The sequence below is a fragment of the Mobula hypostoma genome, chromosome 10 (genome assembly GCF_963921235.1).
Source record: "Mobula hypostoma chromosome 10, sMobHyp1.1, whole genome shotgun sequence".
NCBI classification, from domain to species: domain Eukaryota; kingdom Metazoa; phylum Chordata; class Chondrichthyes; order Myliobatiformes; family Myliobatidae; genus Mobula; species Mobula hypostoma.
In genome coordinates this window covers 131551957-131569741 of record NC_086106.1, presented here as the reverse complement: position 1 = coordinate 131569741, position 17785 = coordinate 131551957, and the positions used below count along the sequence as shown (strand labels likewise).

Here is a 17785-nt window from a genome sequence, read left to right as displayed (position 1 = left end):
TAGAGTGACGTCCATTCAGAACAGAGATGAGGCGGATTATTTTTTAAAACCAGAGGGTAGTGAATCTGTGGAGTTTTTGCCACGGCTAGCTGTGAAAGCCAAGTCATTGGGTATATTTAAAGAAGCAGTTGATAGGCTCTTGACTAGCCACGGCATCACAGGTTATAGGGAGAAGGCAGAAGGATGGATAATGAATCCCCAATGATGGAATGGTGAATGGTGAAGCAGGCAAAGAGCCTAAGTATGCTATGTCATATAGTCTTATTTTTTTGACCCCATGTCTGGATGCTTACTTTTTAGCACCTTGCACTAATGCGACTTCATCGGGAGAAGATGCAGTATACGTGCACTCGCTCTCTTGCTGTTTTACCAAGCCATCTACTTTGTCCTCCTCTTTCACTTGAACCGTGTGGCATAAACACAACGCACGAAGGAACAGCTCTTCTTTTTCCTGAAAGCACATTAATTTCACCAAAGTGAGATCTCAACTTACACACATAAATTTGGATTCAAGACTCAAGATAGTTTAATGTCATTTCCAGTACACATGCGTAAACAAGAACAAAATAATTGTTACTCTGCATCTGAGGTAGTGCACAAAACTCAACAGGACAAAGAACACAATAATTAAATAAAACACATTAAACATAAATAAGATAGCTTATATATATATATATATATATACATATATATAGTTGGTATGTCCTTAAAGTGACACCACGTACATTTAAATAGATGCCCCTCTATCCTGAGGATGTGCCCTCTTGTCATAGACTCCCCACCTTGGGAAACATCCTTTCCACATCTACTCCATCCAGACCTTCCAACATTCAAAAGGTTTCAATGAGATCCCACTCCCATCCTTCTAAATTCCAGCGAGCACAGACCCAGAGCCGAGCTTTCCTCATGATAACCCTTTTATTCCCGGAATAATGCTTGTAATCCTCCTCTGAATCGTCTCCAATGCCAGCACATCTTTTTTTAGATGAGGAGGCCAAAACTGTTCACAATACTCAAGGTGAGGCCTCACCAGTGCCTTATAAAGCCTCAGCATCACCTCCCTGCTCTTCTATTCTAGACTTCTTGAAATGAATGCTAACATTGTATTTGCCTTCCTCACCACTGACCCTACCTGCAAGTTAACCTTTACGGTTGTTCTGTACAAGTACTCCCAAATCCCTTTACATCTCATATTTTTGGATTTTTTTCCCCATTTAGAAAATAGTCTGCACATTTATTTCTTCTATCAAAGTACATTACCATGCATCCTACCTGTTTCCTCAACACTACCTGCCCCTCCACCAATCTGCATATCATCTACAAACTTGGCAACAAAGCCATCTATTCCATCATCTAAACCACTGATATACAGCATAAAAAGAAGTGGACCCAACACCAACCCCTGTGTTACACCACTAGTCACTGGCAACCAACCAGCAAAGGGTGGTCCTTTTATTTCCACTTGCTGCCTACCAATCAGCCAATGGTCTAACCATGCTAGTAACTTTCATGTAATACAATGGGCTCTTAACTTAGTAAGTAACTTCATGTGTGGCACCTTGTCAAAGGCCTTCCGAAAGCCCAAGTATACAACATCCATTGCATCCCCTTTATCTATCCTATTTGTAATCTTCTCACAGAATTCCAACAGGTTTGTCAGGCAAGATTTTCCCTGAAGGAAAACATGCTGACTTTGTCTGATCTTGTCCTGTGTCACCAAGTACTTTATAACCTCACCCTTAACAATTGACTCTAACATCTTCTCAACCACTGAGGTCAGGCTAACTGGTCTATAATTTTCTTTCTGCTGCTTCCTCCTTTTGTAAGAGTGGAGTGACAATTTGCAATTTTCCAGTCCTCTGGCACCATGCCTGAGTCCAATGATTTTTGAAAGATCATTACAAGTACCTCCACAATTTCTACCTCAACCTCTTTCAGCTTTTTGAGCACCTTCTCCCTTACTGCATTCCCTTCTCTTCCCCCCACACCCTTTTACATCTGGCACACTGCTAGTGTTTTTCACAGAGACAATTGATGCAAAACACTCATTTATTTCACCTATCATCTCCCTGTCCCCTGTTATTATTTCTCTGGCCTCATTTTCTAGCAGTCCGAGATCCACTTTTATTTTTTACATACTTGAAAAAGCTTTTACTATCCGCTTTGATATTGGTTGCTAGGTTGCTTTCATATTTCATCCTCTCCCTCCGAATGATTCTTTTAGTTGCTTTCTGTAGGTTTTTAAAAGCTTCCCAATCCTCTATCTTCCCACTAATTTTTGCTTTGTTGTATGCCCTCTCTTTTGTTTTTACATTAGCTTTGACTTGCCTTGTCAGCCACATTTGTATTATTTGCTATTTGAGTATTTCTTTGTTTTTGGAATTCATCTATCCCGCACCTTCCTAATCTTTCCCAGAAACTCACACCATTGCTGCTTTGCTGTCATCCCTGCCAGCATTTCCTTCCAATTTGCTTCGGTCAACTCCTCTCTCATATCACTGCAATTTCTTTTAATCCACTGAAATACTGCTAGGCCAGACCTTACTTTCTGCCTATCAAATTTCAAGTTGAAATCAATCATATTGTGATTACTGCCTCGTCAGGGTTCTTTTATCTTAAATTCCTAATTGCCTCCGGTTCATTACATAATACCCAATCCGGTATAGCTGATTCCCCTAGTAGGCTCAACAATAAACTGCTCTTAAAAGCCATCTCATAGGTATTCAACAAACTCACTCTTGAGATCCATCACCAACCTGATTTTCCCAATCGACCTGCATGTTAAAATCTCCCATGACTATCGTGACATTGCCCTTTTCTATTTCCCATTGTAATCCATGGTCCACATCCCAGCTACTGTTGGGAGGCCTGTATATAACTGCCATCAGGGTCCTTTGACCCTTGCACTTTCTTAACTCAACTCACAAGGATTCAACATCTTCCGATCCTAAGTCACATCCCTCTATTGGTTTGATGCCAGCAGAGTGACGCTGCCTCCTTTGCCTACTTTCCTATCCCTCAATACAATGAGTAACCTTGGACATTCAGCTCACAACCACAACCATCCTTCAGTCACGATTCAGTGCTAGCTACAACATTATACCTGACAATTTGTAAAAGTGCAACAAGTTCATCCACCTTATTTCTTATACTCTGTGCATTGAGATTTAACACTGAGTACTATATTTGTTACCCTTTTTGATTCTGCATCCTTAATGCACTGATACTTACCCTACTGGCTGCAATTTTGTTCTTTCATCTGCCTGCCCTTCCTGACAGCTTGGCTGCACACTATCTTTGCTTTTTACCATCTGTCCTATCCTAAGTCCCTTCATTCCTGTTCCCGCCCCTCCTGCCAAATTCGCTTAAACCCTCCCCAACATCTTTAACAAACGCGCCTGTGAGAATATTGGTTCCCCTTGGGTTCAGGTGCAACCTGCCCTTTTGTACAGGTCATACCTCACCATGAAGAGATCCGAATGATCCAAGAATTTGAAGCCCTGCCCCCTGCACCAGCTTCTCAGCTACACCTTTATCTGCCAAATCATCCTGTTTCTACCCTCACTCGCACGTGGCACAAGTAATAATCCAGAAATCACAACCCTGGAGGTCCTACTTCTCAGATTTCTGCCTAGCTCTCTTAAATTCTCTATTCAGGACCTCTTTTGCTTTTCCTTCCTAAGTCATTGGTACCAACATGTACCAAGACATCTGGCTGCTCTCCCTCCCCCTCCAAAATTCTGCAGATGTGATTCAAGACACCTCTGACCCTGGCACCTGGAAGACAGCACACCATCTGAGTTTACTGCTCACACCCACAGAATCTCTTGTCTGGTCCTCTCCTGCTTCCCTCTCCGCCCTCTTTCCCTTCTGCTCCACGGACCCATGCTCAGTGCCAGTAACCTGGTCTCCGTGGCATTCCCCAGGAGGTCAGTATCCAAAATGGTATATTGAGGGGAATGGCTACAGAGGTGCTCTTCGCTAAGAGCCTGTTCAAATTTCTCCCGACAGTCACCCAGCTACTTGCCTCCTGCACTGCAGGGATAACAACTTCCCTGTAATTCTGACTGATTATCTCCTCACTCTCCTGCACAGGCTGAATTCTGCTCCAATGTCAGCATCTAAAATGGACTTGGAAAGACGAACAGCATAGCTTCCAAAGTTCAAAGCTTAAAATTCAAATTATTATCAAAGCACATGTGTTCCAACATATTTTCTTCTGGGCATTCACAGCAAATATAAACAAAAATATAAATAAGCAGTAAATCTTGAGAGCATGAGATAAAGAGTCTTTGAAGGTGAGTTCATAGGGTGGGGAAACAATTCAGTGATGGGTAAGTGGAGTGAAGTTATTCCCTCTGGCGCAGGAGCCTGATGGTTGAGGGGAAATAACTGTTCCTGAACCTTAGAGTTTCCATCCCTAAAGCTGGTTGTTGTTATCCTACTGGAAGGATATATGAACAAAAGAAACAATTTGTTACAGAAGAAACACACAAAAGGCTGGAGGAGCTCAGCAAATCTGGCAGAATCTATGGAGGGGAATGAACATTACAATCCAATAAACTAAACCGTTGTTATAAAATTGGGGAATTATATTAAATGAATAGCAGCTATCATTGGCACAAATGTAGTGAGCCAAACGGTAATCCTGAATACGCTGCCAAGCTCACTGCAAAAACATGGTACTTATACATTATAAACAGAAGAGATTCTTCAGATGCTAGAAATCCAAAGTAACACAATGAGTCCTGATTAAGGGTCTCGGCACGAAACATCAATTCTATTTCTCTCCATGGATGTTGCCTGACCTGCTGAGCTCCTCCAGTATATTGTGTGTGTCATACTTACACACTATCCACTACAACAATATTTAAAACTACAAACATTGTTACCTTTCCAGCCATCCCACAGATGTCACTATGAAGGCCGTCAGTTGAAGAAAGACCATCCACAACAGACACTGCATTTCCTATGTGTCTATACTTGAATCCATCTATACAACATTCAATAAATTCCATGTTGTTTTCTGTCAGGGTTCCCGTTTTATCAGTGAACACATACTGAACCTGTAAGCAGCAAGATGGGAGGTCAACACACTTTCAACTTAGGTGAAGGTAGGCAATACGAACTGTTTTGAAGTTGTCTATTGTAAAAAAAAAAGCATTTAATCTACATAAAATTATTTTTTATGGAAAGGGTTAGCAGTTCAAAAACAATGAAACTTGAGATTAGAAATTAGTAGAAACTAAATAATTTTAAATGTTAAGTCCAAACTTGGAACAGAACAGTACAAGCCAGTAATGTAGTGATTAGCACAATGCTATTACAGTCAGAGTTTAAAATTCAATTCTGAAGGCATCTGCAAGGAGTCTGTACATCAGAGGTTCCCAGCCTGGGGTCCACAAACCAGTTGGTTAATGGTATGGGTCCATGGCATAAAAAAAATGGGAATCCCTGCTGTACATCATCCCTGTGGAATGCGTAGGTTTTCTCCGGATGATCTGGTTTCCTCCCACAGTCCAAAGATGCGCCAGTTAGTAGGTTAATTGGTCATTGTAAATTATCCTGTGATTAGGCTAGGATTAAACTGGGGGTTACTGATGCTGCGGCTTGAAGGGCCAGAAGGGCCCGTTCCATACTGTACCTTTAAATGAAAAAAATAAAAGCCCTTAAGTCCACGATGTGGTGCTGACATTTTAACCTACTCCAAGATCAATCTAACACTTTCCTCCCACATAGCCCTCCATTTCTCTACTGTCCATGTGCCTATCTAAGAGTTTATTAAAAGCTCGTCAACAATGCAGAAAAGCATATTTGGCACAAAATAACCCTGTACAAGAATGTATTTTACAAGATAATTGTTATTGGAGTCATTCGGCATAGAACACAGAAACATGCCTTTCTGCCCAGCAAGTCTGTTAACCATCAGACTCCCATTTATTTCACCCTCATCAGAGCAAATGAAATCAAAGGCAAAGGTAAGACCCTTAAGTGTTGATAAATAGAGGGATCTTGGGGTCCAAGTTTATAGTTTCCTGAAAGTGGCTACACATCACGAACATTACGATCATACCACAAAGAAACAAACATGAATGCATTCTGATACAGACCTGACCCAGCTCTTCATTAAGATCCGATGTGTTCACCAGTGCACCTTCACCCAAATGATCATCATACATGTCTTTATCCCAGGTAATGAAGTAAGACCCCAAAAATTTCTGCATCTCCACAGTAACATACATAGAGACAGGAATGATGAAGTTGAAGAGTACCATGTAGGAGAGGAAGTCAGTGAACATCTTGACAAACTGTTAACAGATCAAACACAGAAGCACATGCAGTTTTTACTCCACACACACAAGGGTGCAGTTTCCACATACTGATACCTTTAAATACAAAAGCTTTTTATATTGTGTGGTGTGTTAAATAGTTTAGCACAGTGGTTAACGTGACCCTACCACACTTTAGGGCGTCGGAGTTCAGATTTAATCCCAGTGTCCCCTGTAAGAAATCTCTACATGTCTGCCACATGGAAAGTGTGGGTTTTCTCTGGTTTTCTCCCACGGTCCAAAAACATACCCGGTAGCTTACTTAGTCATTGTAAGTGGTCCCATGGGTTAAATCGGGGTTGTCAGGGGTTGCTGGATGGTGCGGCTCGAAGAGCCAGACGGGACTATTCTGCACTGTATTTCTAAATAAATAAATCATGACCACTGGCTGCTTAATCGCACTTGTTGTCCACGGGAATGGTACCGGAGGATTGGAGGGAGGCGAATGTTGTTCCCTTGTTCAAAAAAGGTAATAGGGATAGTCCGGGTAATTATAGACCAGTGAACTTTACGTCTGTGGTAGGAAAGCTGTTGGAAAAGATTCTTAGAGATAGGATATCTGGGCAATAGAGAATCATGGTCTGATCAGGGACAGTCAGCATGGCTTTGTGAAGGGCAGATCGTGTCTAACAAGCCTGATAGAGTTCGTCGAGGAGGTGACCAGGCATATAGATGAGGGCAGTGCAGTGGATGTGATCTATGTGGATTTTAGTAAGGCATTTGACAAGGTTCCACATGGTAGGCTTATTCAGAAAGTCAGAAGGCATGGGATCCAGGGAAGTTTGGTAGGTGGATTCAGAATTGGCTTGCCTGCAGAAGGCAGAGGGTGGTGGTGGAGGGAGTACATTCAGATTGGAGGATTGTGACTAGTGGTGTCCCACAAGAATCAGTTCTGGGACTTCTACTTTTCGTGATTTTTATTAACGACCTGGATGTGGGGGTAGAAGGGTGGGTTGGCAAGTTTGCAGACGACACAAAGGTTGGTGGTGTTGTAGATAGTATACAGGATTGTCAAAGACTGCAGAGGGACATTGATAGAATGCAGAAGTGTTCTATGTTCTATGTTAATTCCCGAAGACATAACACAACTTTGAAATAATTAACTATTCCAGGAAAAATTCCTGGTTAGGAAATCCAATTTATTTGTAACTTTAAGATAAAGTTAAAGGAGACAGCACAGTAGCGCAGTGGTTTGCGTAATGCTATTATACTGCCAAAAACCAGGGCTCAATTGTACCGCTGTCAGTAAGGAGTTTGTAGTTCTCTCATGTGGGTTTTCTCCAGGTGCTCCAGTTTCCTCCCACATTCCAAAGACGTATGGTTAGAACATTAATGGGTCACATGGCAGTCTAGGACAGTGCAGCCTCTTTGGGTTGGAAGGGCCTGTTACCATGCTGTATCTTTAACTAAAGGTGTTTTGTGGTTTAGAGTTATTAGTGTCCTGAGTATTTGATATAATTTTAAATTCATGAAAAGGCAATTCCACCTCATGAACTGTAAAATACAGAATCAGTAAGATGGTTAATCACCCTCAAATGCCAAGGTGTAAAAAATTACCTCACAAAAATCATCGTGAGTAGATTTAGTACAAATCTTCTACACTTAACTATAAACCAATGCTTTAATTTTACTATTCCATTACCTTATTTGTATCCCTTTCTTTATCTGTTTTTAAGCTATACCATGGTTCATCATTTGCAGGGTCAAGTTGCCAGATGTACTTCATTGCAGTGCCTATCAAAGATTTACTGATCAATATGCCCAGATATACAATTAAAAACACGTTAATAGACCTGTAATGAAACAACAAAAAAAGGTTAAAATAACTTGCATTATTGTGCCAGGTATATGTGAAAATACAAAATCTGTGTCTATTGCTATCAGTTATCATTTCTTCTTCATTTACCTACTCTGGCCTCCCTCTTCTCCTCTGCTGCCCACCACCTCCTCTTGACCCTTTCTTTCATGGTCCATTTTCCTCCCCATCAGATTCCTTCTCCAGCCCTTTACTTTTCCACCTGTCACCTCCCAGCTTCACACTTCATCTCTCCTCCCTTACCCTCCTGGCTTCAACCTTCTAGCTTGTCCTCCTTTTCCTCCCCCATCCTTCTCATTCTGGCATCTTCCCTTTCATTGCCAGTCCTGATGAAGGGTCTTGGGCTGAAACATCAACTGTTTAATGGATTAAACTCTTCCATGGATGCTGCCTGCTGCACACTAACACATCATTCAGGGTCTTTCCTCCAGAAGCATTTCTCTCGTGCATTTCCAAATTTCTCTCATATTTCCTCTTCAATTTTCATTAAAGTGCCAGTCTAAGACATATACATAGACAATAACTTGTAGATAATTCTCAGCAACATTCTGTAAACCTTTTAGTAGAAGCACAAACACAAAAGATTCTGCAGATGGTGGAAATCCACAGCAACACACACAAAATAGAAACATAGAAAATAGGTGCAGGAGCAGGCCATTCGGCCCTTTGAGCCTGCACCGCCGTTCAGCATGATCATGGCTGATCATCTGGACAAACTGAGGAGGTTCAGCAACATCTACGGAAAGGAATAAACAGTCAATGTTTCAGCGGAGATACTTATTCAGGACTGGAAAGGCACGGGGGAAATGGTGGGGGGAAGGGGAAGAAGGACTAGTTGGATGATAAGTAAAGATGCGTGGGAAAGGTAAAGGGCTGAAGAAGGAAATCTAATAGGAGAGGAGAGTGGAGCATGGTAGAAAGGGAAAGAGGGGCAACAGAGCAAAAGGGGAGGCCAGTGACTGACATGTCAGATGCAGTGGAGGTGCTCGACAAAGTAGTTCCCCAATTTACGTCAGGTCTACTAATGTACTGAAAGCTGCATCCCAACAGATGACCTCAAGAAATTCACAAATGAAACGTTGCCCCACCAGGATGGACCTTTTGCAGCCCTGACTGGAGGTGAGCAACATTGGATAAGTGCCAGGTGGCAGATCAGTGGGGAGGGTCAAATGGACAGGGGAACTCCGGAGAGACTGATCCCGATGAAAAGTGGAATGTGGAGCGGGGTAAAGGCGTGTTTGGTGGGAGGATCCCATTGAAGATGGTAGAAGGTGTGGAGAATGATATGCTGGATATGGAGACTCATAGGGGTGAGGACGAGAGGAACTGTTGCCCTTACCAGTGTTGTCCTCACTGTTAGTGCAGCAGGAAGATGGGGTGGATCGTGAATGAACAGGAAATGGAGGAGATGTGGGTGAGGGCAGCATCAATGGTGGAGCAAGGGAAATCCCGTTCTTCGAAGGAAGAGGACATCTCTGATGTTCTCATTAAAATTACTGCACAATAATTTTCAAAATGTGATATAAGTTGATGCTGCACCTTTGTATTTCTTTTAATTTCCAATGACAGGTAAGTTTACTGTGTTTCCAAAATAACTACCAAATTCGTCTCCACAGATTCAAGGGGTGATTGATAAGTTCGTGGCCTAAAGTAAAAGGAGTCAATTTTAGAAAACCTGGCACATTTATTTTTGAACATGGTCCCCTCCTACATGTACACATTTAGTCCAGCGGTCGTGCAGCATATGGATCTTGGAGGTCCGGGAAGTGTCCACAACAGGGCTGATTAATAAGTTTGTGGACTAAGGAAGAAGAAGATGAGTTATACAGCTCTCGTTACATGCACATGATTACGCAATAAGTTTGAAGTTAATAACTCATCTCCTTCTACCTTAGGCGACAAACTTATCAATCACCCCAGATGAGTTATTAACTTCAAACTTTCTGCATAATCACTCAAAGAGTTGACCTGCATGTGCATGCAACGAGAGCTGTATAACTCATCTTCTTCTACATTAGGCCACAGACTTATCAATCACCCTTGCTGTGGACACTTTCTGGAGGTCCAAGATCCATTTGCTTCACGACCGCTGGACTAAGTGTGTAAATGTATATAGTATTAATGGTAAGACTCTTGGCAGTGTGGAGGATCAGAGGGATCTTGGGGTCTTAGTCCATAGGACACTCAAAGCAGCTGCGCAGGTTGACTCTGTGGTTAAGAAGACGTACGGTGTATTGGCCTTCATCAATCATGGAATTGAAACTAGGAGCCGAGAGGTAACATTGCAGCTATACAGGACCCTGGTCAGACCCCACTTGGAGTACTGTGCTCAGTTCTGTTCGCCTCACTACAGAAAGGATGTGGAAGCCATAGAAAGGGTGCAGAGGAGATTTACAAGGATGTTGCCTGGATTAGGGAGCATGACTTATGAGAATAGGTTAAGTGAACTTGGCCTTTTCTCCTTGGAGCGACGGAGGATGAGAGGTGACCTGATAGAGGTGTATAAGATGATGAGAGGCATTGATCGTGTGGATAGTCAGAGGCTTTTTCCCAGGGCTGAAATGGTTGCCACAAGAGGACACAGGTTTAAGGTGCTGGGGAGTAGGTACAGAGATGTCAGGAGTAAGTTTTTTTACTCAGAGAGTGGTGAGTACGTGGAATGGGCTGCCGGCAAAAGTGGTGGTGGTGGATACGATAGGGTCTTTTAAGAGACTTTTGAATAGGTACATGGAGCTTAGAAAAATAGGAGGCTGTAGGTAAGCCTAGTAATTTCTAAGGTAGGGAAATGTTCGGCACAACTTTGTGGGCCGAAGGGCTTGTATCGTAGTGCAGGTTTTCTATGTTCTATGTTTCTATGTAGGAGGGGACTATGTGGAAAAATAAATGTGCTAGGTTTTCTAAAATTGACTCCTTCACAAACTTATCAATCACCCCTCGTATGTACAACTAGTTATAAACGCTCGGTTAGAATATAGGTAACCTCCATGTTACAGAGGAGGGGAGGGAGACAGCATTGCTTGAAAACTGTCTGTATTGTGATTTGCTGCACAGTGAGGCCATATCGTCCCTATATGCCAAAAAAGGAAAGCTTAACATAAAAATTGACACACAAATTCTGTTGAAAATTTTTGGTAGCAATTTGTGAGTTCTCCAAAGTGGAGTTTCCATGATTGTAAAGGCAGCAGTTAGGAGATCACTTGCATGTTCTAAATGTAAATCTCCAATTTCACTCAGGTTTAGCACAAATATGTTAACCTTTTCACCCAAAATTGTTGAGAATCAGAATTACAAAATTCCACAAAAAATATTTATAAATTGGAATGACAGAACAATTACTTCTCCACCACTGATCGTTTCTGCGATTTTCCTTGGTAGTTCAATGCCATTTTGGTTTCCATCCCAGTATATATAGACACACCTGCAAGCCACATTAACAGTGTTAACTATTCAGTACACACAAGCACAAACATTTACAATTTGTAAAGTGGCTTTATTTCATCTTGGTGTATGCAATCTTTACACAATGAGCATAAAATACCCTCAATATGAAGTGCCTCTTTTTTAAGAATTGTATACAATTTGCATATACAGTGCCTATAAAAAGTATTCACCGCCGCCCGCTGCCCCCCCAAAGTTTTCATGTTTTATTGTTTTACATCATTGAATCACAATGGATTTAACTTGGCTTTTTGACACTGATCAACAGAAAAAGACTCTTTCATGTCAAAGTGAAAACAGATCTCTATGAAGTAATTTAAATTAATTAATAATACAAAAGACAAAATAATTGATTGCATGTACTCACCCCCTGAAAGTCAGTATTTAGTAGATGCACCCTTGGCAGCAATTACAGCCTTGACTATGTGGATAGGTGTCTATCAGCTTTGCACATCTGGACATGCAATTTTCCCCCATTCTTCTTTACAAAACTGTTCAAACTCTGTCAGCCTGCATGGAGATAGTGAGTAAACAGCCCTTTTCAAGTCCAGCCACAAATTCTCAGTTGGATTGAGGTCTGGACTTTGACTTGGCCACTCCAGGATATTAACTTCGTTGTTTTTAAGCCATTTCTGTGTAGTTTTGATTTTATGCTTGGGGTCATTGTCTTGTTGAAAAACACATCTTCTCCCAAGTCACAGTTTTCTTGCAGGCTGCAGCAGGTTTTCCACCAGGATTTCCCTGTATTTTTGCTGCATTCATTTTACCCTCTACCTTCACAAGCTTTCCAGGGCCTGCTGCAGTGAAGCATCCCCACAGCATGATGCAACCACCACCATGCTTCACCATAGGGATTGTGTGTTTTTAATAATGTGCAGTGTTTGGCTTATGTCAAACATAGTGTTTAGTCTGATGGCCAAAAAGCTCAATTTTGGTTTCATCAGACCATAGAACCTTCTTCCAGCTGAGTTTCCCACATGCCTTCTGGCAAACTCTAGCTAAGATTCCATGAGAGTCTTTTTTTCAACAGTGGTTTTCTTTTTGCCACTCTCCCATAAATCTGCGACTGGTGAAGCATCCGGGCAATAGTTGCTGTATGCAGTCTGTCCTATCTCAGCCACTGAAGCCTGTAACTCCTCCAGAGTTGCCATTAGTCTCTTGGTGGCCTCCCTCACAAGTCCCCTTCTTGCACAGCCACTCAGATTTTGAGGATGGCCTGCTCTAGGCAGATTTACACCTGTGCCAGATTAATTTCATCTCTTGATTGATTTAACTGTACTCTAAGCAAGTGCTACTGAGCCGCAAGGAAACGATATGATTTGGCGATATGAAACGATATGAGTCAGCTGCACCTTTCCTCATTCCCTGCCACGGCCACTGTTGAACTTGAACCCACGCGAGGTCATCAGTTGGTCATTAACCTACAACTACTCGATGAGTAAAAAATGTCGCTTGAGAGTTTCTTTGGAAGAGGTGGTAGGGGACATAAAAGGCCTAACGATGATGATAACGCAGAGACAGCTGAGGCCAAGACTGCAAAAAAAAAGAAAGCTTCCTTCAACAGAAAATACGAGTCGTACATAAAATATGGCTTTATTGTGACCGATGACTTGCATGCTCCAAGCCCCCTGTGTGTGGTATGTGGAGACAAGCTGTCTTATGAGACAACAAAGCCCTCAAAGCTGCTTCGGCACGTTGCGTCCAAGCACTCTGTACTTAAGGACAAACCCGTTGAATGTTTTGAGCGGAGAAAACGTGAGCAAGCGGGACAGAAGCAAGTGTTGAGAGCCACCACCTCCACAAATGCTGCTGCTGTGAAAGCGTTGTACTTAGTGGCTAGCCTTATTGCTAAGGCTAAGAAGCCTTTCACTGTTGGTGAAGGATTGATTCTGCCTGCTGCCAAGGACATGTGCCGTGAACTGTTGGGAGAAGCTGCAGCTAACAAGATGGCACAGGTTTCCCTTTCAGCTACCAGTTTCAAGGAGAATTGATGACATAGCGGAGGACATCGAAGACGAGTCTACCCATGTCAACAAGGCAATACTGATGGTTTATGTGCGATATATATTTCAAGACTATGTGCACAAGGAGACGTTGTGTGCATTGCCACTGCCAACTAACTCAACTGCGGCAGAACTAATCAAGTCTTTCAATGACTACATGTCAGGCAAACTGGACTGGTCATTCTGTGTTGGAATATGCACAGACGGGGCTGCAGCTATGACTGGACGGCTGTCTGGTTTCACTACCCGAGTCAGAGGTTGCTCCTGAATGCCAGTCTACACACTGTGTCATACACAGGGAAGTGCTGGCTAGCCAAAAAATGTCACCTGATCTTAACAGCGTATTGAGTGACTTTGTTGAAGTTATCAATCACATCAAAGCAAAAGCCCTTAACTCATATCTGTTTGAGCAGTTTTGTGAGGAAATGGATGCAGAGCAGAAATGCCTTCTCTTACACACTGAAGTCAGGTGGCTATCAAGAGAGAGAGCCCTGGCCAGGGTTTTTGAGGTAAGAGAGCAGCTACAGAGATTTCTTTCAAGAAGAAAGTCACCACTGGCAGCACACTTCAGTGACGAGGAGTGGATAGCAAAACTCGCTCATCTGTGTGACAACTTCAACCTGCTCAATGAACTCAATTTGTCACTTCAGGGGAGAATGACAGCTGTCTTCAAAGTTGGCAGATAAATTGTCTGCTTTCAAAGCCAAACTGGAACTGTGGGGACAGCGAGTGGACAGGGGCATATTTGACATGTTCCCAACATTAGCTGAAATTTTGGGAGAGACTGAAACTGCACTATCCTTCTCACGGCTGGTGTGCGATCACCTATCTTCGCTGTCGACAGAATTCGAGTGTTACTTCTCAACCACAAATAACCCAAGATGTGCAAAGGAATGGGTCCATGACCCATTTGTGAATGTCCCTGGTGAATTATCCATGTCAGCGTGAGAAGAAGATCAACTTCTCGAGCTTGCAAATGACGGTGGGCTGAAAAGTACATTTGACATAGCATCTCTGGCGGCGTTCTGGATCAAAGTCAAGGTTGAATATCCTGAGATAGCCATGAAAGCACTGAAAATGTTGCTTCCATTTCCAACATATCTGTGCGAAGTGGTGTTTTCTGCAATGAATGCAACGAAAACTAAATTGCGGAATAGACTGGACATAAGGAACCCCCTTCGAGTATCGCTGTCTCCCATCACCCCTCCATGGGACTACCTTGTTACAGGGAAACAAGCCCAGGGCTCCCACTTATTCAGCGATATTGGTGTGTTGCAATGATTTTATGTGTTCATACGAGGAAAATATGCGCTGAGTGTTTATTATCTAAACGTTACTTAAAATGTTATGATGCTATTGACTTACAAGTGACATAACTGACTTATCACTATATTCATGCGAGGAAAATATGCGCTGTGTGTTTAATACTAAATTCCTTTTAGAAACGAAATTGAGTGTATTAGCCACTTATAAGTGACTTATAGTTGACTTATCACCTATATTCCGGTCGTGATTAACACCTACCACTATCCCCACCCCAACCCGTCGGCTGGTCCACAAGAATACTGTCAATATTAAACCGGTCCACGGTGCTAAAGAGGTCGGAGACCCCTGCTCTCAGGGATATTCAGTGACTTAGAAATTTTCTTGTATTCATCTTCTGACTTTTGCTTTGTAAATAACAGTTTTGCGGAGTTGCTTGGAGTGTTTTTTTGTCTTCATGGTGTAGTTTTTGCCAGGATATTGACTCACCAGAAGTTGGACCTTCCAGATACAGGTGTATTTTTACTACAATCAATTGAAACACCTTGACTGTACACTAGTGATCTCCATTTAACTAATTTTTTGACCTCTAAAAACAACTGGCTGCACCAATGATGATTATTAAAGGGGGTGAATACCTATGCAATCAATTACTTTGTGTTTTATATTTGTAATTAATTTAGAACACTTTGTAAAGATCTGTTTTCACTTTGACACTTCCGGGGTGGGGGGTTGAATATTTTTTAAAGGCACTGTAATTCTCTCCAGTGCTTCACACAAATACATTCTTTCCTTAATAAGACATGCATATTTACCATATATTTTGTCAGTGTTCTTCAAGGTGGCTCCCCTGAGCAATAGGTTCTCTGGACCCAATGATCTAAGATAAATAGACAAGCCTCAGTTTCAGATTTAAGGAAGATGACAAAATGAATGAACAGCTAGAACATTATTTGATCCGAATAAGAAATAAACTTGGGCAAAGAGCCTCTGTATGTTATTCTGAAAACAATATCTTCAACCAACCAATTTACTCAGTCTCAGTAGACATTTTAAACCAGTAACTGTTGTAAAAGAACACAAACAAAGCAAAACCAATGGATCCCACAGGGCAAAGGATGTGTTTTTGTCGATGGATTTAACTAGATGAATTTTTGTAAGCAGACAAAATTTATCTGCACAAAAACTTCCAAATTAATATCAAAACCAAAGGATCCCACTAGGCAAAGTATCTATGACTTTGATGGCAAATTTAATTAGATGGACTGTGGTCAGCAAACAAAATCTACCCGCATGAGAAATTTTGAAATTAATGTTGAACTGCATTAACATTAGTCAAGGAAAGTTCTATAGATTGCACTATGAAAATTTCAAAGCTAACATCTGAAAAATAAGAATTGCCAAATTACTTGTTTAGATCAAGATTATGTTCAACTTTTTATTTCTAAACGTAAGGTAATGCATTTCATCCTGGCAATCTGGGAGATTTTATCTGATAGAGTTTTAAGTGCACAAGTATATAGTAACCATTCACATATTCACATAGAATATTTACCTTGCCACTGGCTCTTGTTCGTCACTGAAAACATGAATTCGTCCAACAAACCTGTAATCAAATTTTATATTAGATCTTAACCCAAGAATTTGACTAATCAAACAAAAGCAAATTACCTCTTCCTGTGAGTAAAGGCAGATGATTTCCTGTATCAGTGACTAGCACAGTCACTGAATTGACCTCATCTCTAGTTCGCAGAATTTGCAATGTACAATTAGCAAGAGTAAAAATAGTTGGTGGTTAGCAACCAATTTTCAGTGTAACATTGTAATTAATACACCTCTGAAATTACATTCACATGCAGCATCATGTAACAACAGCCACAGTTCAAGTTTAATTGTCATTTGGTTGTACATATGAATACAGCCAAACGAAACAGCATTCCCCATGGCCAAGGTGCAGCACACTGTACCAACTAGGTGTTTAAGATGATGTGAGGCATTGATTATGTAGATAGTCAGAGGCTTTTCCCAGGGCTGAAATGGCTAACACAAGAGGACGCAGTTTTAAGATACTTGGAAGTAGGTACAGAGGGGATGTCAGGGGTAAGTTTTTTACGCAGAGAGTGGTGAGTGCTTGGAATGGACTGCCCGCAATGGTGGTGGAGGCAGATACTACAGGGTCTTTTAAGAGGCTCCTGGATAGGTACATGGAGCTTAGAAAAATAGAGGGCAATGGGTAACGCAAGGTAATTTCTAAGGTAAGGACATGTTTGGCACAGCATGTGGGCCCAAGGGCCTGTATTGTGCTGAAGGTTTTCTACGTTTCTATATTCTAACAGTCACACACAGCACATTTAACTACACGGCAGAAAAACATGGTCTTAAAAAAAATACAATCCAAGTTACTGAGTGTGATGGCCTGCAGAATGATAGCACATGTAATGTTGTCCTAGTTGCTGCTAGAACAACTCATCATGTGCTGGTGTGGCCGCAGACGAATGCAGATGTGACCATTCAATAACAATTTGCTCTGGCATAGTATCTAGGCACAGATAAGCAGCAACCCAAATGCATCTGCTGTGGCTCACTGGAAATGTCATAATGAATTCCTCTTAGATTTCACTTGTATCTGACTTTCCCGCACTTTCACTTATCCTAATTTGACGCTCTCAACCCTAGTCTTAACATGATAGTGGACTGGACCATTGGTTGATCCGGCAGTCACTTATTTGGGACAATTCTTAAAGAACAAAACCTAATGGAGAAAATAACTGGGATTCCCCTTGTTTACCAGGAACACTATGCTACTTAATTGAGACAGGAGACTGTGGCTGAATAGTTTCTACCTAGCATAATTTGCGTGGGCTGAAACATAGAAAATCTACAGCAAAATACAGGCCCTTCGGCCCACGATGCTGTGCTGAACATGTACTTACTTT

The 17785-nt window shown here is 41.8% G+C and overlaps 1 protein-coding gene across 5 annotated transcripts in view; it reads right to left on the bottom strand.

The window, feature by feature from the left end:
- The window catches only part of atp11c (ATPase phospholipid transporting 11C), a 214362-nt gene that overhangs the window by 88386 nt on the left and 108191 nt on the right, over positions 1–17785 (bottom strand). For all 5 annotated transcript variants that reach the window (XM_063061160.1, XM_063061161.1, XM_063061164.1 and 2 more), the window contains 7 exons: positions 16405–16455; positions 15665–15729; positions 11482–11563; positions 7972–8122; positions 6111–6308; positions 4893–5066; positions 294–451 (listed from right to left, as the gene is read on the bottom strand). In XM_063061160.1, coding sequence (XP_062917230.1) covers positions 294–451; positions 4893–5066; positions 6111–6308; positions 7972–8122; positions 11482–11563; positions 15665–15729; positions 16405–16455 — 879 coding nt within the window. The remainder of the gene's footprint in view (positions 1–293; positions 452–4892; positions 5067–6110; positions 6309–7971; positions 8123–11481; positions 11564–15664; positions 15730–16404; positions 16456–17785) is intronic.